The sequence below is a fragment of the Natrix helvetica genome, assembly GCF_964273705.1.
Source record: "Natrix helvetica genome assembly, chromosome: 6".
Taxonomy (NCBI): domain Eukaryota; kingdom Metazoa; phylum Chordata; class Lepidosauria; order Squamata; family Natricidae; genus Natrix; species Natrix helvetica.
In genome coordinates, this window is record NC_138553.1 from 74,587,223 (window position 1) to 74,610,515 (window position 23,293).

General features: G+C 39.7%; 1 protein-coding gene across 1 annotated transcript in view; it reads right to left on the reverse strand.

Annotated features, from left to right (window-relative positions):
- Positions 1–7,982: 7,982 nt before the first annotated feature.
- The window catches only part of PHF21B (PHD finger protein 21B), a gene marked incomplete at its 5' end in the record, with an annotated part of 175,974 nt that continues 160,663 nt past the window's right edge, over positions 7,983–23,293 (reverse strand). The window contains 6 exons of the mRNA XM_081957118.1: positions 7,983–9,174; positions 11,790–11,890; positions 13,864–13,939; positions 16,409–16,567; positions 19,827–19,849; positions 21,678–21,732. Coding sequence (XP_081813244.1) covers positions 8,935–9,174; positions 11,790–11,890; positions 13,864–13,939; positions 16,409–16,567; positions 19,827–19,849; positions 21,678–21,732 — 654 coding nt within the window. The 3' untranslated portion in view covers positions 7,983–8,934. The remainder of the gene's footprint in view (positions 9,175–11,789; positions 11,891–13,863; positions 13,940–16,408; positions 16,568–19,826; positions 19,850–21,677; positions 21,733–23,293) is intronic.

The following is a 23,293-nucleotide window of genomic DNA, read 5'->3' on the forward strand; positions in this document are numbered from 1 at the left end:
TTGTGGTCAGGCTGGTGATTATCCACATTGTAAGAAGGGAGACGCATTGGCTCAGTGGCTAAAACGCTGAGCTTGTCGATCAGAAAGGTCAGCAGTTTGGCAGTTGTAATCCCTAGTGCTGCGTAACGGAGTGAGCTCCCATTATTGTCCCAGCTTCTGCTGACCTAGCAGTTCAAAAGCATGTAAAAAATGCAAGTAGAAAAATAGGAGCCACCTTTGGTGGGAAGGTAACAGCATTCCGTACGCCTTTGACGTTTAGTCATGCCGGCCACATGACCACAGAGACGTCTTTGGACAGTGCTGGCTCTTCGGCTTTGAAACAGAGATGAGCACCGCCCCCTAGAGTCAGGAATGACTAGCACGCATGTGTGGGGAAGCCTTTACCTTTAAGAAGGGAGAAGGGGCAAATCAAGATCTGAATTTACTCAACTGTTGTAGGCACTCCTTGGCCAGAATGTGTCTGTAGACTAAGAAGATGTGGTCTCCCAACAAAAAATGATCCCACATAGGCAAACCAATCTAATGAAAAGGGATGAAGAAGAGGAAACTAGAGTTTTGGAATGGCTGTGTTACAGTCAAGTCCTAAACCTGGTTGATATGTTGAAGCAAGATCAGAAAGGAGCACTTTAGGCTTCAAAACAGCCATTTCTCAGGGATGGGCAAGGGGTTGGACTAGAAGACCTCCATGGTTACTTCAAGCCCTAGGAGTCTATGAAATATTGCTGAGTCAGAGTAATTCTTCACTCCTCTGATGTGGTTTGTCATCAGTTAGAGGAAGCATCTTGTAGCCACAATTGCAACTAAAGTTGTTGCAACCAATAATCTAATAATAATTTAATGTGGCAGTGCTTGCCCCTTTCTGGCGCATTGCATGTTCGATGATGTTGAAAGGCATGTTGGATGTTGACAGGTGTTTATGACAGCTCTAATAACATTTGGTCACAAAGATATCACACACACACACACACACACACACAGATAGAGAGAGAGAGAATCTGAAAAAGAATAAAGTACTGTATTTTTCGGAGTATAAGTAACACCTTTTTCCTACAAAAAAGCGGGTGAAAATCTGGGTACGTCTTATACACTGAATACAGCATTTTGGGCCTACCAAAACCCTGCCCCCTTTGCAAAAATGGACATGTGGAGGGAGGCTTGTAAAGTGTTCCTGGGGGCTGGGGAGGGCAAAAATGAGCAATACACCAGCTGTTTCTGACCCCAGGAGCACTCTACAAGCCTCCCAAAGCTCTACATGCCCCCTCCTTTTTTGTGTGCAAAAAAAGAGGCATGCATAAGATTTGGGAGCCGTGCAGAGTGAAAAAACTTTTTTAAAAATGTATCTCTTCAAAATCATGGTGCGTCTTATAGTCCGAAAAATATGGTACTTTTCACAAAACATCACCATGATATGGAATGAATCCAGACATTCAAGCAGAACATGTGGTCCAAATATTGAACAAAAATAAAGACGTGGTTGGAAAAGATGATAAAACAACGTATTGAGTTAAAACCAAAAATATTTTTTGCTGGGGATTTTACCTGAAACTTATAGTAAAGAAAATACCTATTTAATTATTCATACATTAACTGCAGCTAGAATTGTATTTCCACAACATTGGAAAAGTGAAGTGATTCCTATTGACGAGAAGGTGATTAGGAAAATATTAGAATGTGCAGAAATGAATAGATTAATACTACTAATTAAAGAGAAAGAACAAACTGAATATTATATGATATGGGAAGTATTTTATCAATGGTTATAGACTAAAAAGAGAAATTGGAAACAAAAGAAGATTAAAGACGAATAGAAAATATGTTAAGATAGAGGTATAAATAAGATGATAACAGTATTATGATGAAGATAATTATGTAGTTATTATTTATTAGAAGATATGTTAAGAGGAAAATGAATATGTTAATAATGTTCAATTGTTTACTAGACCACAATTTTAAGATTAGAGAATATTAATGTGAATGTTGTTGTAAATGCTGAAAGCTGTTGCACAGAGATATTTGTATCCAGACGACACACTTTTTAAGGAAAGATGGAATGTTTATATGTTGAAAAATGAAAAATAAAAAACTTTTTAAAAAGGCAGAACATGTGGTATCCATACACCCCTGAGAATATGTGAAATAGAAAAGCGCCAGCCATGAGTATAAGAAATGGTTGTCCCAACTCAAATGAAAATGTATATTTTTTGGAAAAATCAAAGTGGCTTTATCTGAACTCAAATCAGGAAGCAGGTTTACTTTCCTGGCACAGTCTGTGATGAATAGGAGCAGGGAAGTAAGACTCTTATTTTAGAAGAAATATATTGACAGAAATGCAGATGCTAAATGAGGGGATAATAAACAAAACGTTTGAATCAATGGCATCTTATTAAGCAAGATAATTTTAGCTTGGAGAGTTCAATGAATGTCGACATTCAACAAATGCCATTGGAAAGAGAGGGTCTGATACAGAAAACAGCCGCTGCATTTTAGCTAAATCATTGCGGTTTTAAGAATGTGAACAAATGAAGACATGTATAAGGAACGGTTTTCGATAATCTGATAGGTTTAGTTGTAATGCCTAGGTCAACTATTTTTAAGTCAACATAAAATCAGTAGTTAATGTATTAAAATCTTCAGCAAAGAACAAGAGTATCTCTTTTGTAAACAATTTTAGCAAAAAGTTTAACCGATAAAGGGAGATTCAGTCTTTACCAAATCCGTAACTAGTTCTGGTGGTTTGGGTCCAAATAAAAGAGGAAAATTGCCTCAACTGGCAGGGGTTGGTTCCATAGGGGGAGTTCTGCTTATCAACTAGCTCACCTTTATGGCCAGTTTCAGTGTTCTGCAGTCATGTGACTGCAATTTACAATGTTTTAAGATGGTTACCAGCCTTTTCGGACAGTTTCTAGGAAAAAGCACCCATACAAATTAACGTCAATGACCGCAGGGTTCATTTTAAGAACCATGAGGTTTGTTTAACAACTTTGCAAAAAGAGTTATAAAATAAGATCTGGTCATGTGGGCATCTTGGTTTATAATTGTCATGACTTACACCAGAAATTAGGACTACCTGTAGGCCTAATTAATAGTAGGGAAGGTTGAGAGGGGAATTCTGGGAGTTGATGTCCAAAGTTGCGAAGGTTGAGGAACATTAACAGAGATCATCAGTGGCTTCTGATAGGAAGTAATTTAGTGTTTACATTCTTGTAAAACTTTCATCCTTTGATAAAACTTGTTAAAATGACCCTGTTTCTGGCAATCCAGTCCATTCTCACAAGTCAACTCAGAGCATAAGATCTGGCTTATGCAGAACAAGTTCTGTAAAGTTAAACTACTTTACTCTCTATTTAACACACCCAGTGCAAAATAAACTTCTCGCCAAAATGCTTCTATTCCTTCTAACTGATGGCAAGTTCTCTGCCAAGAGTGAGATTGTGAAAGTGGTAGGAAGGGATGAATGAAAAATGATAGTCCCTCTGCTTTGTAATGACTAGAACTAAGAAAAATATATGTTGGAATCTGCAACATGTTCTATAAATTTTAGCGTCAAATGGCTTGCAAAAATATTGGAATAGTCCTGTTTTTCCTCAAAATTCTAATCTACCAAAATAGCTTTCTAGAAGTACCGTAAATCTTTGGGGGCAGGAAGGGATCTAACCCTCTTGTCTTCCAGGGGGCTCCAGAGAAAAATTGGGGTTCACTAGATTCATTAGATTGTTCTACCCCTGAAACAGGATGTTTTATATATATCTCCTGAATAATAAACCAGGTTTATTACAAGTAGAAAAGTAAAAAAGTACAAAATAGAACAGTCTGAAACACTGCCTTGCACAACGTTCTAATAACGTCTTATTTTCTACATTTTAAAAATACTTCATTGCATTTTCTTTTTAAAAATCTATAAACTCAAAGAAGAGCGTATTTTCCTCAATGATAACTTGAACATTATGCGACGCATATTTAAACCTCAGAATATATCATCTGTGATTTAGCATAACTCGGACGTGCAACAGTATATGTCTATTTTGTCTAACATCAGTTTTGGCATACTTCAATTCCGAGTAAAAATCTGAGTGAAAATCTGCAGGGATTAAAATTTGTTTCACTACACAAGATAAAATGGCAAAAGGAGAATGAATACAAAGATTGTAGCTTCTTTGTGATGGCATTGAAGCCTTCCTAAATTTGCAGTGGTTGAGAAAATAGCCTCTTCTTCAGAAAGTGTAAAGAAACCAATCTGAATCATTTACAGCAGAAATTCCCAGTACCTTCAAAGTCTTGGAGACTCCTTGGTGTCGTGTTGATGTAATCTTTAATCATCTTTATCTGGGTAAAAGTGGATTGCAGGAACAGTGAAATGGCATCTCTTTACATCTCTCTACAAACAGAGGCTTCATTTATAATCAGAATAATAAAGGAAGCAGATGAAAAGAAATAGTTTTCTTTCTGATGGGTTGCAACTTCATTCAGAATAATGCCTTTCTTTGTTGCATAGTTTGTTGCTTTTTCACTTTGGTTTGTGTTTCCCTGTAAAATTACTCACCTGTTCTGGCTTCAGTTTCTCACTGAATAATGCTGTTCCTATTGGGGTTTGGGGGGGGGGCAGGTTGTCCTGTTGGGTGGAGTAGAAGAGGACATCTAAAGTCAAATTTAGCACAAGATCTCAGCTCTGGGGTTGCAAATCAAATAAATGTGGTTTTGTACAAGATCAGGAGTGGACCATCATTGGATGCTTTAACTTGTACAAATGGACTTGGGTAAATCATGTTAGGAATAAGCCAAATTATTTTCATGCCAGATTCGGTTATTTTCTTTTGCAAATCCTTTGTATGCATTAACTATATGTTAATAAATAGGAAGCATTTTAAGGTACACCGTTCTCAATCAACATACCAACATAATCAAAAGTGTAATTTGACTCCTACCTCAAGTTCCTGACAGTATAAGAAAAAAGAAAGGAGAAGTATGTGAACTAGAATTCCTGTGAATTTTTATAAAATAGAAAAAAAAATGATTTGTTTTAAATACAGGTAAGCAAAAAGTTAACAAAATGGACAGCAATGGGCTTGAATGAAATAAAATAAGAAGAAAAAAAACACAAACATCAGGATTCTTTTCTCTTAGCATAATGTCCAAATTCTCCATAAATTTCAGTATGTTAAGAGTTCTCAACCCCTTCTTTTTGTGTGAGTTCACTTGACTTGTAAGCAAGTTACTGACCATCAAAGTGCAGAACAGATTGTAAATCACTTTACTTGCTCTCATCTGATCTATTGTAGGCTCCCTTTTAAGCACCTCCAGCTTCTCACTTGGATGATTGGAGAAAATGCTGAAATGGGTGTCAACAACTGAAATTATTTCCAATCAGGGCCTTTTCTTGAAATGGTGAAGGTTTTTTGGTATTGGGTAAAAAGAAAGCCCAGTAAATAGGTAAATTTAGCCATGCTCACAATCCCATGCAATCTAAATATGGCAAAAAAATTCAGTATTTCATCCAGTGGGAACCTGGCTTTGAAGTGTTTTGAGGAGTTTCAGTTCATCTGAGATTTAATCTTCCTAATGTACAGCCCATTATTCTTTTTAACAAATTTTCCACATCATAGTGTTTAGGTTGTCTTTTAATCACTTATGAAAAGAACCATTTTTGCAAACGTCCCAGGCTCGAGATGTGATTATTTTAAAAAAGCCTGGAACATTTCTAAAAGTGTTGGAATAATGTCCAAATATTTCCAATAAAGTTGGAACAGTGTTTGACGTAAAATTAGAGCATTTTGAATTTGAAAGCTTTGGTTTATGATAGGGGGGGGGGGGGGGGAAAGGATATTTTTAATGTGTCAAAATCTTAACAAAGTCTAATTTTACTTTGCAATATTGCAGATTAAAGACAAGTTATTTTTCAGATTATTGACATAGAGAGAGAACAGCAAAAATCAAATATTAAAGACAACTAAAAGGCATGATAGATTTTGTTTATTACATTTTAAGTGCCTGGTTTATAAAGTTCATTTTTGTATGATTGGTAGTTCATCTGTTGTCACTTCCACTACCTGCAAATGTAGGATAGTGCAAAGCAAAGTTCATTTAAGGTCTGTTGGAGAGAAGATCTTTTTGTCTTAAAGGCCTAAGGAAAAAAAAAAGGTAGAGAGAACAGTGGTAACAGAAACGATGACAAAATAATTCTTATTTAAATTACAAGAACACATGCAAGGTTGGAAAAATACAAGTACACCTCAGTGACCACACCAGTTTTAAATCTGTCAGTCAAGTTTAATTCATCTTAAAGAAGTAAACTACATTGGTATATTTAAGACAAACAATTTGTTTTCTATGCACACTATCCACGGGACAGTCCCTTTTCCAAAATAACTACTTTTTAAGAGTCCCAGAAAAGCACTTTTTCAGAAAGTTTTCCCAATTTAATAATAATAAAAAAACTTTCTATGCTTCCCCCCCCCTTTATTTTTCTTAAATTCATCTGAGAAGAAGAAAAAAAACGTAAAATCCCCCAAACATTTACATCGCAAGCTATGTTCAAATGCATAAATTGATATACCTAACCAATGTATCGCAACTGTGTTTCCACTTAGTTCACTTTTGTTCATCAATAAAAGAATATAAAAATTTTGTTCAACAGAGTGTTAAGTGTATTAAAATAGATTTGTATAGTACTGCACAGTTTCTCCCGGAGTTGTGAAAATGGATAAAAGGGCTTGTGTGCTGCCTCCTGTGGGCAGCTTCCAATCCACCAAAAACAAAAAACAAAACAGCTTTTTCGGCACCGTAATGAGAGGCAAAGGTGAAAAGCCTCACCTGTGGCACACAGAGACAGAGCTTGGCTTTTGACAGAGCTGAATTCAGGGCACCATTGAAGAGGACCAGGAGCCCTTCCTTCAAGGATGACTATATTACTTCTCAGGAGCACTTATATTTTTGGCCATGTCTGTGAGTCCATAGGCTGCCTTAAAAAACAACAACAACACTAAACAGCCCCAATTCCTCTGCTAAAAAAAAGTAACCTTAACCAATGCTATTAAAATACTCTGCTACTTTCAATTTAATCTTTATTATATTCCCTCAGAGAAAAAAAAAACTTTAAATTTCCCCTTCAACCCTTGAATTCTGAAATGGTGATCCTTTGGAAGCAAAGGAGAAACAGAGCTATGAAATGGAAAAAGCCACATTGACGAGAGACTCCTTTGCCCATCAAGAACTTGAGAGGTTAAGCCTCAAGGCGCCAGCATAGGCTATCTGACCGATGCTGGGCCCAGTCTGAGCTTGGTTGCTTCAGGAAGACTAGCTAGTGTAAAGTCAAATGAAATAAGAGGCAATTTTTCTAGCATCTTCTCAAGCTAAAGCTAATGTTTCACGTGCTCAAATTTAACAAAATGATAAAAAGAACATTGTTTTAAAAAAAAAGTTTTCACAATCAGATACACCCCACCCCAAACTCCTGATATATCCAATAAAAGAAATGACCACTTGAGGCAGTTTATTTCCTGTCTTGTAAATTTTAGCAGATAGTTCTGCAAGTAAGGGAACCCAACGTTTTTCCACATTTCCCATTTTACAATAAAAGCGCAGTACAAAAGAGTTAAGTTTTTTGGCATGTCATTTGTACTGTTTTGATAAAAGAAAAAAGCAGCAATAATGAATATGATTTGCTTTCTTTCTTCCAAAAAACAAGAAAAAAAAACAAGGAGGGGTTCAAAATCAGCCATGTCTGCTGCAGGATGAGGTAAAATAATAAAATCAAAATGGCAGCCATGAAGTGCAATCGATACGAAACAGATGAGCCCCGATTGCAATCGTCCCAGCCGCCATTTTGACTTTTTTGACCTTATCTATGGACAGCCCTGAAAAGACCCCCCCCCAACTAAAAAGATCCAACTGATTTAAGATATTTCTCACTACTATCATTGTTAAACTACAAACAACTGCAGGAACCCTCCCCCCCCAAAAAAAAACCCCATCCCCAATGAGAAAAATACATCAATAGCAAAATAAGTTAAGAGGACCCGCTAAAATGAAGGGTTTCACAGGCAATAACTCTTTCAATATTTCAGAACGCATATACAGAAGCCTCAGCATGAAAATACTTCAATATTTCACTAGAAATGGTAAAGTTCATACATTTTTATTTAAATATCTGCGATTATAATACTGAAAAGAAAAAGAAAAAGATTTGATTTTGAAGGCTCTGAAAGTGTCCACAAATGTAATTCTTCTCTATAGCCCTGAATGAAAACGACACTTGATCCTTTTAATAAAAATCAGGAATCTATGCTAGGTTTTTTTTTTTTTTCAATAATAAGAAAAAAGTCACCATTTTCCATTCTCGGTGCCTGTATCTAACTATCTATCTGCGCTAGCGCACTAATGGTTTGCCTTTCAATCTATTTTTTTCTTCCCAAAGGGCAGCTTCTTTGCACCTCTTCAAAGGAGGTGCAGCCCCCCAAAAACAGAGGCAGGCCCCTTTCACCTCTCCAGGCCGCCCGTCCGCCACTGACCAGAGATGTGGCATCCTTTTTCTGCATTAATTACATTAAGGCCAAATCAACCCAAATGAAGGGAAGGGAGGATTGTAAGCACTGAGATTCCCAGCAATGGGGGGGAGGGGGAGGAAATAATGAAAAAATAGTAATAATCATCCCACTATTGAGTCCCCCTTGGAGCTGCCAAGGGGGACTCAATGGTGTGATGATTATTACTATTTTTCCCCCGCACAACTTTTCAGGACATGGAAGAAGACCAATGTCATTTTCTTGGCGATCCCAGGTTTTTATTTTTCTGGATGCATCTTTTCTCTCGTTAGGCCTGCACGCACTTCAAAGCGTTCTTGTCGGCTGGGTTGGTTCTCTTCTGAAGAAAAGTGTGTTTGTTTGTGTGGGGGAAACCCACCAATGGCGGGGGGGAGAAGGAAGGGGATGGGAGCCCCTGTCAGTTGTTGCCCTGTGTCGACTGCAAGGGTTGGGGAGCAGCGGCAGCCGAGGCAGAAGACGATTTGGTCCAGGGGACAGTCAGCAGGGAGGAGGAGGAGGAGGAGGAGGTTGTTGTTGTCATGGTAACCTGAAGCACCTGCTCGTTCTGTATCAGTCTAATGAGAGTTTTGAGGTGTTCCAGCGATGATTGAACCCCTTTCTGCTGGGCCAACAGGCTGTTTTTGAGCTCTAGACATTTCTGTCAAATTAGAAATGGAAAGACAGAGTAAGAAATTATTAAGTTCCTATATTAATTCAATTTACTGAGGCGATCCGTTCACAGTAACAGCTTTATTTCATCACTAACAGTGCATTAACAAGAACAGAACAGAGAACTCCGGTTTGACAGCTATTCATATAGTAGCTGTCAAACCGGTAACCAATCAGAATGACGTTAGCTCCCCCTTGGCGACGCCTACATGAACCAGCCAATCCAGGCATCATGTTGGTGTTGATTGACACCTTGCGTTTGCCCGGTTCAGACACAACAGAAATCATCCACCAGAAATGATCGAAACATCCTTCAGCAAATGGACGTCATGGAGGACCTGCAACCACGTTAGTTGCTTTACGACCTCCTTATGGCCAGGGTACTTCAAAACAGACTTTCGCTCCCTTTCCTATTTCGTCTCATTTCAATTATCTCAGCCCAGCTAATGAGTTTGTAATTCTAAACAAGACCACCGAACAACAGTCTTCCAATATAATATAGAAGAGAAGCCACAAGAATGCTGTGATTCCCTTATTCCTATGATGACATGCTCAGTCAAGTTTCTTTTTCACTTTCTTTATCTAAAACTCGTTTCTGGTACTTTTATCTTCCTGAGAGCCACCTCAGATTGGCCATCAAAGGGAGGCCACTCAGGGGCAGGAAAGTCCAGTGTGCCAAGTTCACCTCCTGGTCCAGTTATTCAACAGAGCTCAAAGAAAATTGCCCACTAGAGAGCTGAGATATTCCACGAGTGTCTCCATCCATGATGACCCAGGGGCACTAACCCAGCTTCTCTGTCTTCCCCACCTGACTCCTACCAACCAATTATCTTGAACTTTCAAGTCCAAAGTCATGCCCACATGTCCAAGAAAGAGCCAGCCTTGTTAGAATAACTGAGTTGGAAGGTATCTTGAAATCTTCCACTCCAGCCTCCCACTTAGGCAGGAAACTCTAAACTGTTTCAGAAAAAATGGTTGTCCAATCTCTTCTTGCAATCAAACGTTGACAGCAGTGCTGAGACTGAACTTTCCTCTTGCAACCTTTAAGTTGAATATTCTGCCCACTCAGACAAAAATCAAATCCACATTTTTAAATCATCAACAAGTCATCATCTCCGCTATGTGAACTAAATTCTATTTTAAAGAGAATATTTTTTGTAAAACAGGCATAAATACTTGCACAATTGCAAACATGGGGGGGGGGGAGTTCCCAAATGTCTCTGAATAACTTCCATTTAATTTTTTTTAATATAAATGCGAACATGAAATGTTGTACCCTAAGAATTTGTAATGCAAAGGGTAGGAGTCATAAGCTCCTCTGTGTTTCTCACTTGTCAATCACCTTTTAATTTAATTCCTCATTTTCTTTAAATCTTGTCTCTCAATTCATTCATTCCATTTTCAAAAGACGCTCAGGCAGTGAGATGCATAATATTTTTAATTGCTTTCATTATTTTATTTTACCCTATGCCAAACTCGGTTTCTGCAATCACCAGCCAAAGTTCCCATCTGAACAAATGCGCTGCTGTCCAAATTTCTAATTTTACTCTCTCATTTAGACAACATCATGCACGTTACAAAGATATGCAATTCCCACTGATTTCTATTATAATGTCTCCTGGAATGGACACAGTTTTCTGCATCAAAGGGTACATTTATTTAAGTGTGATATAGCAGCACTGGAGGGGGGAGCAAAATGAAAATGATGGATGTCACCATGTGATTGAAATGCCAGCCCTTTCTATATTTGTAGCATGGGGTGCGATTTCAATCACATAAACGTGGTCATTTAAAAAAAAATCTTTTTGAACACAACTATCACACTTCTGGTCTGATAGTTTGAGCCCGTACATGGCTTTGTCCCCGTTGGGATGAGGAACAAGGCATGAAATAAGAGCATTTCAATTCAGAATGGGTCTCGGTGAAGATCACCCATTCCTGATTGGCCCAGAGAAAGTTGATATGATGCCACCAATGACTGAGGAATGTGTGTGGTGACATTAGGATGATTATAAGTGTGACAACCAGCCATAAGACACTTTTTCAGTGTCATTTTAACTCTGAACCATCACTAAACAAACAGTTATAAATTGAGGAATACCAGTAATCTGCTTAGTAGACAGACCAGTAAGAAACCAGGGCTTTAAGGTTAGGAAAGGGAAGTGTGTAAGTGTCTTAAAGAAGTATTTTACAGCCAAGTAATTTTCAATGGCCTGTTGATGGAGTAACCAGCATGACTGGCAAAAGCCTTATTTTTTTAACCTGTTAGCCATGCTGTTGTATTACAACATTTGATCTAATGCTACTGGATTGGCATCTTCCTAAATTCAAACAAGTGAAATATTGTTACAGTGATCATGCTTTGAATTATGAGGAGAGGCTGTGAAGAAGTCAATGGTGGAAATGAACGCCTAATGACATAATGGGGCTTAAAGGACAATTAACTATAATGTCTTGCAAAGTCTTGTTTTCTTAAAATTGCTCTTGAAGGAGAATGTCTTTGGCTACCATCTTCTAGCGTGCCTGAAATTCAGAGAAACCTTTCCATGTGTCTCTTTGTCTCCCGTGTTGGCCTTGAGATAAGAAACAAGCTGGGAATTATACCTTCATTGCATTATTAAGAAAGCATTCTTTTTCCTCCAGCTGTCTGTGTTCTCCTCTTAATTCACTGCTCGTCTTTAATAGCCTCCTCTTCTCTTCTTTGACTGAAAAAGACACAGAAGCAATGAAGATAATGACACTTTCTACCAAACACAGCAGTTAAGCAAATGCATCTGGACAGGTCCTTGGGGAAGCAAGTATAGGTGATGTAGAAGAAGCAATGGCCTTCCCACTTGAACATGATCTTTCTTGACTCGAGTCAAGCTTATTTCATATGTTTGCCAGGTTTTCCTACCTGCCAGCCAGCCAAGATAGGACTATCCTCATCCTCCAAAACTGTCCCAGAGAAGGATGAGTATTGTTCTGGAGAAGGGACGAGGCTGGAGTTCTCACCAATGAGAAATGGTTCTACCACACGTAAAGAAGCTTAGATAAAGGTAAAGGTTCCCCTCGCACATATGTGCTAGTCGTTCCCGACTCCAGGGGGCGGTGCTCATCTCCATTTCAAAGCCCAAGAGCCAGCATTGCCCGAAGACGTCTCCGTGGTCATGTGGCCAGCATGACTAAACGCCGAAGGTGTATGGAACATTGTTACCTTCCCACCAAACGTGGTGCCTATTTTTCTACTTGCATTTTTCATGTGCTTTTGAACTGCTAGGTTGGCAGAAGCTGGGACAAGTAACGGGAGCTCACTCCATTATGCGGCACTAGGGATTTGAACTGCCGAACTGCTGACCTTTCTGATCAACAAGCTCAGCATCTTAGCCACTGAGCCACCGCATCCCTAAAGAAGCTTAGCTAATTACTATATGGTGTCAATCAGTGCAGCTTTTCAATATGGCTAGAAGCTAATTACTATTTAGGGCCTGTCAAATTTTTCAACTTTCAAATTTCCAAACATTAGGGGTGCTCAAAAGTTGTAACATGTCTTGGGGATTGTAAATATATTTTGGTTACTTTAATATAATCTAGATGTGCTTGGTAAGTAACTGCATACATATCATAACTTTTTAACATTTTATTTGTGTCAATTTGCTCAGCTTTTCAATATGACTAGAAGACCAACAATATGATAGGAACAAGAAAAATGTCAGATCTCAATCCAGTGTTCCCTTTGCATGCAGACATAACACAGGCAATATACTCCCAATATATGAGTCTATATAAACAAAACTCTTAGATCCTTCAATTAACCCACATTTTTCCCCATGCAATTCAGTGGCTGCAATGACATCAACAAGAGAATACAAAGTAGTCTTTACTTACCAGTTGCCATTGGAATTGGCAACTGTTGGTAAGTGGCATGCCATTAAGTGAAACATCACTGTACCAAGCCCAAATCACAACTCTAGTTCTGCCGAGATTGTTAATCACAAATCACCCACAGGCATTAAGTGCAGCATCACTTTTCTTATCAGAAGCCAGTTGTGAAGCTTGCAAATGGCGATCCTGTGATTGTGGGATGCTGCAACCATCACAAATGTGTGCCAGTTGCCAAGAGTCTAAATCACAATCATATGACGGCAGGGAGGCTGCAACAGTCCATGTTCAAAGGCCGATCATCAATCAACTTTTCAGCATCACCCTAATTTTGAATGGTCAATAAATGGAGCAGTTGTGAAGCGAGACTACATATGTAATGATCCTTTCCATAGTTGGCAAAGAGATTTCCCAATTTCAGGTTGCTGACTGATTGATCTATATACATGCATATGCTGTCACCTGTTAGGATTCTAAAAGACAACATCTAAAAATGTCTAGAAAGTGCAAATGACATGAGAATTAAAGTAAAAACGAGCCAAAATGTTTTCAAATAAATACGTTAGGAAGACATCTGAATTCACCCCACTGTCTGGTCTGTCTCTCTCTCTCTCTCTCTCTCAAAATAGTTTTGTCTCCAGTGTAAATTGTGTTACGAACAACTGTTGGATAAAAGTTCTAGTCTAACAATTCCTGTTACATTTAGATGGGCACATGCCTTTGGAGATGTTTACAATCCACCCCTGGGGTGACTTCAATTTTCAAGCTGCTGACATTTGAGAGACTCTATCTAATAATCAATCACTTCAGCACATACCTGTTTTATGAGTAACGTATGATTGCACCACAGCCAGAGTTCCAGACCAGGGAACATTGCCATCTTTCTTTAACACCTACAGGTTTGAGATAATAACAGCTTTCAGCAATTCAAGGACACAGCTAGGACACAACGTTTTTGAGCACCTCAACCCTCCCCCCCCTCCCGAGTTTTCTTAATGGAAAGTTGATCATATCAGAAATACCCAACAGTTGCACAAAACTGGCTCCAGTGGTTTGCAAAATAAGAATTCATGGGAGATCATATAGGAAAAAAATGTAAAAAATCTCCCTTTTCCTCTTTTACTATGGAGAATAGGAAAATATCCTCCTTCTAGCAAATACTTTCCCAAGCCACACAAACTGGTTGACAGCCACCATACATGCATGGCCCAAAAACTGCATAAAGACATTTAATGTGTCTGTGTTGGCAACGAAATACTTTGTCGTTGTCATAACCACCAAAGGTATCTCAAGAGAAAATTTGCTTCAACAAATCTGGGAATGATAACCTCTCCTCAGATATCCCTGGGAGAAGCAGAGAACATAAAACATAGTTGGAAACTCTCAATGCAAATTTTATTTCCTACACGAGTTATGTCATGTGACCGATCCAATTTTACAACCTTTTGTGGCAGTTGTTAAGCGAACGGCACAGTTCTTATGAGAACAAATGGTTCACTATGGGTGTGATTATGCCCCATAATGGAAGTAATGCTGATTTGGGGCAAAACTGTCCTAAAACATAGTCATGTGATGTTGCAGGATATTGCAAATGGCAATAAATGCAGCTCAGTTGCTGAATGAAGTGTGGTCATGTGACCAAAGAATGGGAAACTGTTGGAACTTCAAATCTGGATCATAAGTACCCCCGAAGTAGGGCTAATGGAACTTTGAATGGTCACGAAGCAATTGGTTGTAAGTCGAGGAGTACCTGAATTCTTCATGGGGAAAACTTAAATTTCTATAATTCAAGAAAGGTATAAGAGAACTTTTATTTATTTATTTATTTGGTAAATTTATGCAGTCACTCATTTCATATATTCATATACTGCATATAGTACAATATATACATAATAGTGTATGCACAAACAGTAGAGGGATTCCAAAATTTTTGCTAACGGTTCTGTGCGTGTGACTTGATGGGCGTGGCGGGGGAAGGATACTGCAAAATCCCCATTCCCTCCCGATCTGCTGGGACTCGGGAGGCAGAGAATAGATGGGGGCGGGGCCAGCCAGAGGTGGTATTTACCGGTTCTCTGAACTACTCAAAATTTCCGCTACCGGTTCTCCAGAACGGGTCAGAACCTGCTGAAAACAACCTCTGTACTCCTACACTTAGAGATATCCCTTGTCTTAAAATTGGTGAGGGATTCGCAATTATATCTTTTAAGTACCTATTAAAAATATTTAAGATCTAAGATTTTTTATAGGAATGGTGTTTTATTAATTTTTTCCCTATTTTTAAACTCAAATATATCATTTTCAAGTTTTGCTTTAAAATAATCTTCCAATTTATTAAATAAGCAAATGAATGAGAGAGATTTTTTTTTCACTGCTTTGATTGTGGCAAGTATTTTGCAGGTCTGTCTTGATTTATTTATTACATTTAGGAACTGCCCATCTCTTGATAGACAGTGACATTATTATTTAATAATCATATTTCAAATGGCCATGGGAGGATTTGTCCAAAAAATCAAGATGGTGGATATAATGATGCAATTGAAGACTTTTTAAATATGCATTTGAAAAGGACTTTGGTAAGTGCTAGGCTATGCAAATTGATGTAATATTTTGCAAATCATAGCATGCAAAACATTTTAAATCTTCATTGGTTCCAAGTGGAAACATCCCATTTTTGAGGCTGACTTCATTGCTTCAAGCACGTAGCAGCTTCCTTTTGAACTTTGAAATAGGATTTTCTGATCATATTAGCAGTCTGGAGACTAAACAGCTCTGTTTTCCACTCCAAATACTCTTGTTTCAACTGGAGAAATGAAACATTGGTCTTCTTCCCCAGCTGATTAGGAATTTTATAAGGTTCCCCTCGCACATGTGTGCTAATTCCCAACTCTAGGGGGCTCATCTCTGTTTCAAAGCCGAAGAGCCAGCTCTGTCCGAAGATGTCTCTGTGGTCCTGTGGCCAGCATGACTAAATGCCGAAGGTGCATGAAACTTTCCTACCTTCCCACCAAAGGTGATTCCTATTTTTCTACTTGCATTTTTACATGCTTTCAAACTGCTAGGTTGGCAGAAGCTGGGACAAGTAACAGGAGCTCACCCCATCATGCGGCGCTAGGGATTCAAACCGCCAAACTGCCGACATTTCTGATCAACAAGCTCAGCGTCTTAGTCACTCAGCCACCGTGTTCCTTAGGAATCTTGTAAAGGGAGCATGGCTGTTGAAATCGTAATTTACCCTCAAATGACAAATAAAGTGTTTGTGGAAAAGATGAATACATCATACAAGTCTATGTTATCAAAATTAAATAGAGTTCACCTCTCAGAGATCCTTCGTTTAGTACCTGCAGTGCCACGTAGCTCACCTTTTCTTGGCACTTGGGACAGACCCATACTCCTTTAGGAACAGTCTTCAAGGGAGGATCCAAGCAGCTGAGGTGATAGGCCCTGCAGCATGTTCCACAAGGTTGTAAGTTGGCACCATGCTTGCACGCTGAACAGTATTCCTCATGGCTGACCTCATTCTGAAAGATGGCAAGGGTAAAATTGAAGCAGTTCCTCAGAGGCAGATATAGGTTTTTTGGGCCCGCATTTTACTCAACAAGCACCAGTAGACCACCATATCCCTCAAAATCTCTCTAGTAGGCTTGCTTATTCATGAGGGGGTCGTTGGTGCTCTCTGAGCTCGGTTGTGTTCTTGCAGACATTTCATTACCCAAACTAGGTTACATCATCAGTGATAGTGGCAGCAATAAAGGAAAGTATATGTAACTCGGGGTTGAAATGAGAGGTCTTCTGCTAACACTGATGTTACCTGGGAAGGATTGAAAAATGTTAACAACCAGTTCTTTGCCTGGTTGCTGGGTGGCCATGGTGGGCGTGGCCTACTTGGCTTCCTGCACCACAGTGTGGGGGCATTTTTGCCTTCCCCAGGCTCCGGAGGCTTTCTTCGAGCCTCCGGGAGGGCAAAAACAGGCTCCCCAGGCTCCAGGCGCCCTCTGGAGGCCGGAAACAGGCTCATTTCTGGACTTCCGGGAGACCTGTTTTTCGCCCTCCCAGAGCCTCTGCATGGGCCCTGCACTTACCTGGCTTGATGAACAGGCTGCGTGGAGATTCCTGGAAGGGGTGTGGTGGGCGTGGCCAGCCAGTCCTTGCAACTATTGGTTTGGCGAAGCGGATGTAAAATAAACATCCGCTTCGCCCAAACTGGCTGAACCCCACATCTGGATGTTACTTCATTTGGGCAATGAAACATCTGCAAGAAAACAATCCAGCTCAGAGAGCACTCCTGGAAGGGGCATGGTGGGGGTGGCCAGCCAGTCCTTGCAACTATTGGTTTGGCGAAGCGGATGTAAAATAAACATCCGCTTCGCCCAAACTGGTCCGAACCGGCTGAACCCCACACCTGGATGTTACCTCATTTGGGAAATGAAACATCTGCAAGAAAACAACCCAGCTCAGAGAGCACCAAGAATCCCGCTTGAAACCTTGAGCTACAAATATTCTCTTTTGTTAGTATGTATTAATTTGCAAGCTTTCTTCCTAGGATCACATCAAAGATCACTACCTAATTATCACTATGCCTTGCAACTAAATATGAATGTCTTGAGACAGGTGTTCTTCATTCTGAGGAACAGGGAGTGAAAGCCACTACAGGTAGTCCTCAACTTACAATGGTTTGTTTAGTAACTGTTCAAAGTTACAATGGCACTGAAAAAAAGTGACTTACGACCGTTTTTCACAGTTATGACCATTGCGGCATTCCCCTGGTTGTGTGATCAAAATTCAGATGCTTGGCAACTGGTTCATAGTTATGACCGTTGCTGTGTCCCAAGGTCATGTGATCCTCTTTTGCGACCTTCTGATCAGCAAAGTCAAAAGGGGAAAGCCAAATTCACTTAACAACGGAGGCAAGAAAGTTAGTAAAATGGGGCAAAACTCACTTAACAAATTTTTCACTTAACAACAGAAATGTTGGGGTCAATTGTGGTCGTAAGACGAGGACTACCTGTACACTGAAGGTTCCCAGTAATATTAGCTTCTTTAATGGTTCAAAGAAGTGTGCTTTGTCCATGTCAACATACTCTGCAAATGCCTGTATCCCTCAGATGCTTTAAATCAAGGAAGGTGATCCTGATTGGCAACGCAATGAAAATGCCAATTTAGTACACAACAGCTGTGAAAGATGGAAATTACACACTTGGAATTGTAATGAAATTAATCAAAAAATAGAACTGCCTCTGTTGCATTGTCCTAATACATATAGAATACAATAATAATTATCTATCTCAAATGAGAACTTCAAAGACTTAAAAAAAAAAGATAGACATCGCTCAGTTTCTTAGCCACTGAGACGCCCTTAGAATGATAAAGGAACTGAAAAACCATTTCAGAATGAAAAGGCTGCAGCATTACAGTTGGATGAAAAATTTTGTTTATTTATTTATTGGATTTTTCAAGGCTGCCTCTGAAAAGACAATGGGCAATTGCAGTATTTTAAATATATTATTTTAAAAATACAGTTAAAAAAACCTATGTGCCCAAATTAAGCAGGACAAGATACAAAAGTCTGCAAGCAACATCAAATTATTCAGAGTCTTGTATGTGCATAAAGATAATGGATGGTGTTGATCTTTCTTTCTCCTAAATAGTCATCCAGAGAAAAAGCCTGAAGCTTCAAGGCCAACCAAAATGAATTAAACTCCTATTTGATAGATACGCTTACAACAAAATATCAGAAGAAAAGTGTAATTGTAAGGCCGGGAATAGCAAATGTCTTCTTATTTATCTTTGCAAGCCACTAAGGGAGCTTTTTGGAGATTGAAGCCTGAAATATAAATGCTGAAAAAATAACCCCGGTATCTCAAAATAGTGTGTCAAATTAAATTGCTTTGCTAATCTACTGGCAATGTTAATTACTACTAGGAGAATTAAAAGTCTATTAACTTTTGAATTGATATATTTTGCAGTTCAGAATAAATGTGACTTACTAATTTGGCCTTTGGCTTTTATAGAAAGATAAATATAATGTTTTTATTATAGAAATGATCTCATGGATTTACTGTTTTCTTTTAGATTTAAAGTGTAATTCACACTAAAACCACCAGTTATGTGGAACATCAGTGAGACTGAATGAACCACTTCTGTCTTCCTGAAACAGTAACACAACCTCTCGCAGCTTGAGACATTGCCCTTAAATATCTATGCTGGAGTAGTGACTACATTCTGGGAAATACAAGATCTATAACAGAGTATCTCCATTTTGGCAACTTTAAGATGCGTGAACTTCAACTCCCAGAATTCCCCAGAGGAGGAGGAATCCAATTTAACGTAGCCCCTGGTCTTGTCCATTTTTAGCAGCTCATGATGCTGCTAAAAGCCCAGGTGACTCTTTAGTCAATGGAAGGTGTGGATCAGGGGTCAGCAACCGGTCTCTCTGGAGCCGCATGTGGCTCTTTCATCCCTCTGCTGTGGCTCCCTGTCGTTGGTCAGCTCCACAATTGATAGGGCTTTCAGTTAGGACAGGTAGAGGAAAAAGGATGCCGCACTAGGAGGAGACTCTATGGTGGGGGAACCAGACTTCCGGTTGGCTCCAGAATTGAACAGGGGAGGGGGGGGACTTCCGGTTAACACCTTTGTGGCTCTTTGAGTGTTTAAGGTTGCTGACCCCTGGTGTGGATCATGGCAGTAAGTAAAGTATGTTGCAGGACCCACATATAAATTACTCTTCACGGGAAAACATGCTATGATTGAAACAGTCTGTAGTAATGGACAAAAACATACCTTCCAACATGGATCCTCATTGGCTGGCATTGTGAGGAAGGGATAACACAGATTAGTAGCAGTGAGGTTAGATTTGCAGCTTGATGGGTGGCAGCTAAATGATGATCCAAATGTATCGTACAGGGTTGCAATCGATACAAAGGGATTTACAATCAACTCTATCTGCATTTTCTTTGATTTTCATTTTTCCATACGTAACAGCATTTTTATCCAATTTAGCAACTTTAAGATGTGTGGACTTCAACTTCCAGAATTCTTCAGTCAGCATGAGAAAAACCTGATATACAATCTCAATATATTCCCCATTTTTGTATGATTCCTGTTTTGGAACCATAGCAATTATACTGAGTGACCATCCCTAAAAATAACAGGTATATGTTGATCAGCTAGGATTATGAAAGATAGCAATAGCATTTAGACTTATATACTACTTCACAGTGCTTTACAGCCTCTCTAAGCAGTTTACAGAGCCAGCATATTGCCCCCAACAATCTGGCTCCTCATTTTACCGACCTCGGAGGGATGGAAGGATGGATCAACTTTGAGCCAATCAGAATCGAACTGCTGGCAGTTGGCAGAATTAGCCTGCAATACTGCATTCTAACCACTGCGCCACCAAGATCAGAGATCATTGTTTTTTTCCCAAAAATTTTAGTAGAGGAAATGAGAAATGTGACAATATATCAAATAAGATATATAAAATCTCCTGAAACACTACAGGAAAAAACAACCCATCCTGGAAGCATTGTCCGTGTTAGGCACAAGATTAGTTCCACTTGAATAACACCAAAGTTAGAGTTACACCTTCCAAAAACTGAGGGTAACAACAAAGAATTGAAGATCTGATGGTAATAAAAGCAACAACAACTGTGCATTTTACCTGTGATACAATCTTGAGTACAGACTTTAGTAACTGCTTCATTTAGCAAGAGTTCAAGTTAGGATAGTGATGGAAAAAAACCAATCCTCACATTTATGACTTTCACAGATAAGCAAAGTTGAAGGGAGATTGTAAGCACAATTGTGGGTTCACTTAGCGACCACTTTGCTTAATAACCAAGCGGATCATCCCAATTGTGGTCACTAAGCAAGGATTACCTGTGCTACGGTTCTCTTTCTAAATTTGAGGGTTTGTCTCTTTTGCTCTTGCTAAAAAAGTTCATAACTTTCTACTAGAAGTAAAAATTACAGTTTCTAGCACAATTGCAATACAGCTACCGTGTTTCCCCGAAAATAAGACAGGGTCTTATTTTCTTTTGACCCCCAAAATAAGTGCTTGGCCTTACTTTCGGGGAAGTCTTATCATTTTTGAGGTGCAGGAGACAGCGAGCATGGTCACCTCATGGCTGCTGCTGTGTTGCCTTTTTTCAGGGAGGGCTTGTTTTGCGAGGAGGGCTTATTTTAGCGCATGTGCTCAAAAGCCCAAGTAGGCTTATTTTCTGGGGAGGTCTTATTTTCAGGGAGACAGGGTAGGTATTACTAACGTTTTGATGTCTACAATACAAACACCCTAACAAGAAATTACAATACTTATTCAAACAATGTTATTAGAATAAAACAAGAGCTACTAGATATTCCAAAAACATTTTTAAGATTACTAACTTTTGCTATAATTTTACACATTTTGGGATCAAGTGTCAGATATACAACAACACAACTACTATTCCCAAGTAAAATTTCAGTAACAAGCACTTCAAATCTTTTTTCTCTTGTTCCAAGTTTGTAGTTTCTGCCAGATTTCGACCTTTCTGAAATCTAAGAGTGCAGGGGTTACAAGCAGGATTGACTAGAATTGACAAGAACTGTTTTATTCATGTGTTTGGAGTGCTGATCTTCCATTCAATAACTTACCTCTTGTGGAGAGGAAAAAAGGGTTGTTCAAATAATTTGATGCAAGGCGTTTCCGCTGAAAAAGAAGAAAAAAGTCCACATATTTATATGAATGGTAGCTCTTGCATCGATTTCTGAAAAATCCAAGTTGAGCTTTCTTCTAAGGAATTAAACCCAAAACATAAATGCATAGTATGTTAATATGTGTACGTTTGTGAAAAAAACATGAATGTTTGAGGTGTATTGTATTCTTTTTAGCTTTTGTTGAATCATTTGAATCAATGCGTGAGCAATACACCTCTGTTGTGGTTGTGTAGTGACAGTAATTGGGTCTAATTTCTTTTGGGAATGACTCATCGCCCCTCAGGGGACTTATTCTCCTTGAGATGCTGTAGGACAGTGATGGCGAACCTATGGCACGCGTGCCACAGGTGGCACGCGTAGCCATTTGTCAGGGCATGCGAGGCGCTGCCGTCAGCTGGCCAACGCGCATGTGCACGCTGCCCAGCTGCTCACCCTTTTTTAAAGCCATTTTTTGCCCTCCCCAGACTCCAGAGGCTTTATAGGAGCCTGGGGAGGGCGAAAACAGCCTCCCCCGCCCCCCCCCGGACACCCTCAGGAGGCGTCAGGGAAGCCTCCGGACGGTCCCTGAAGCCTTCGGAGCACTCAAAACGACCCTCTGAGGGGGGGAGCGCCTGTAGTGCGCTCATCGGCACTGGGGGAGTTGTGCATTGCATTATGGGTGCGGCACGCCCGCACATGACCCCCCTGCGCTCCCCCCACTTATGGCACGCGAGCCAAAAAAGGTTCGCCATCGCTGCTGTAGGACATGGGTGTCAAACTTGCAGCCTGTGGGCCGGATGTGTTGCGTGCAGGCCAGTGGTGGGATCTTTCCAGTTTAACAACTGGTTCGATGACGCGCAATTTACTACATGTGTATGCACAGTTTGAGGAAACCTTCACTTCCGAGGTTCTTTGGAGGAAGAACACTCTTCTTCACAAATCAGCTGAGAAGATAAAGGTAGGAAATAACACGGGTGGGCCCATCTGATCATCGAGGCAAACTGGTTCACTCCCCACTGATCGTCGGAGCTACCCATTCGGCTGAACCAGTCCAAACCAGTAGAATCCCACCCCCGGTGCAGGCCACACCCACCCCAGCTCCGCAAAGGGAAAAACATTGCGTGACGGCAACGTGAAGCAACATGTTTTACACCTGTGCTGCAAGACCTTTCGTTCAGTTGAGAATATCAATATCCACAGGATGGAAATTGGTGAAGAGACACAACAGTCCATACACCAAAGGGGTGGGACTAGGATCATGACATCATGTTTGTCATCTTGCCCATTCTGGCCCTTCCCCAGAGATACTTTGATAGAAAATGTCTCCAAATTTCATTCCCGCAAGAGTCAGGATGCCAGATTTTGGACACATTCCTTAAGTTAGCTCATTTGAGGCACCTTGGTTTAAAAACTGTTGCCCTATAGTGGATCATTTCGCCCAGTTAAAGATAATGACAAAGAGGGTTTTAGTAGTAGAAAGATTCCTCTATTGTTTTTATCCTAATCAAAAACATAGCTTCCCTTTCAATAAAATGTAGTACATTTTTTTTTAAAAAAATATATCTTTTTTGATC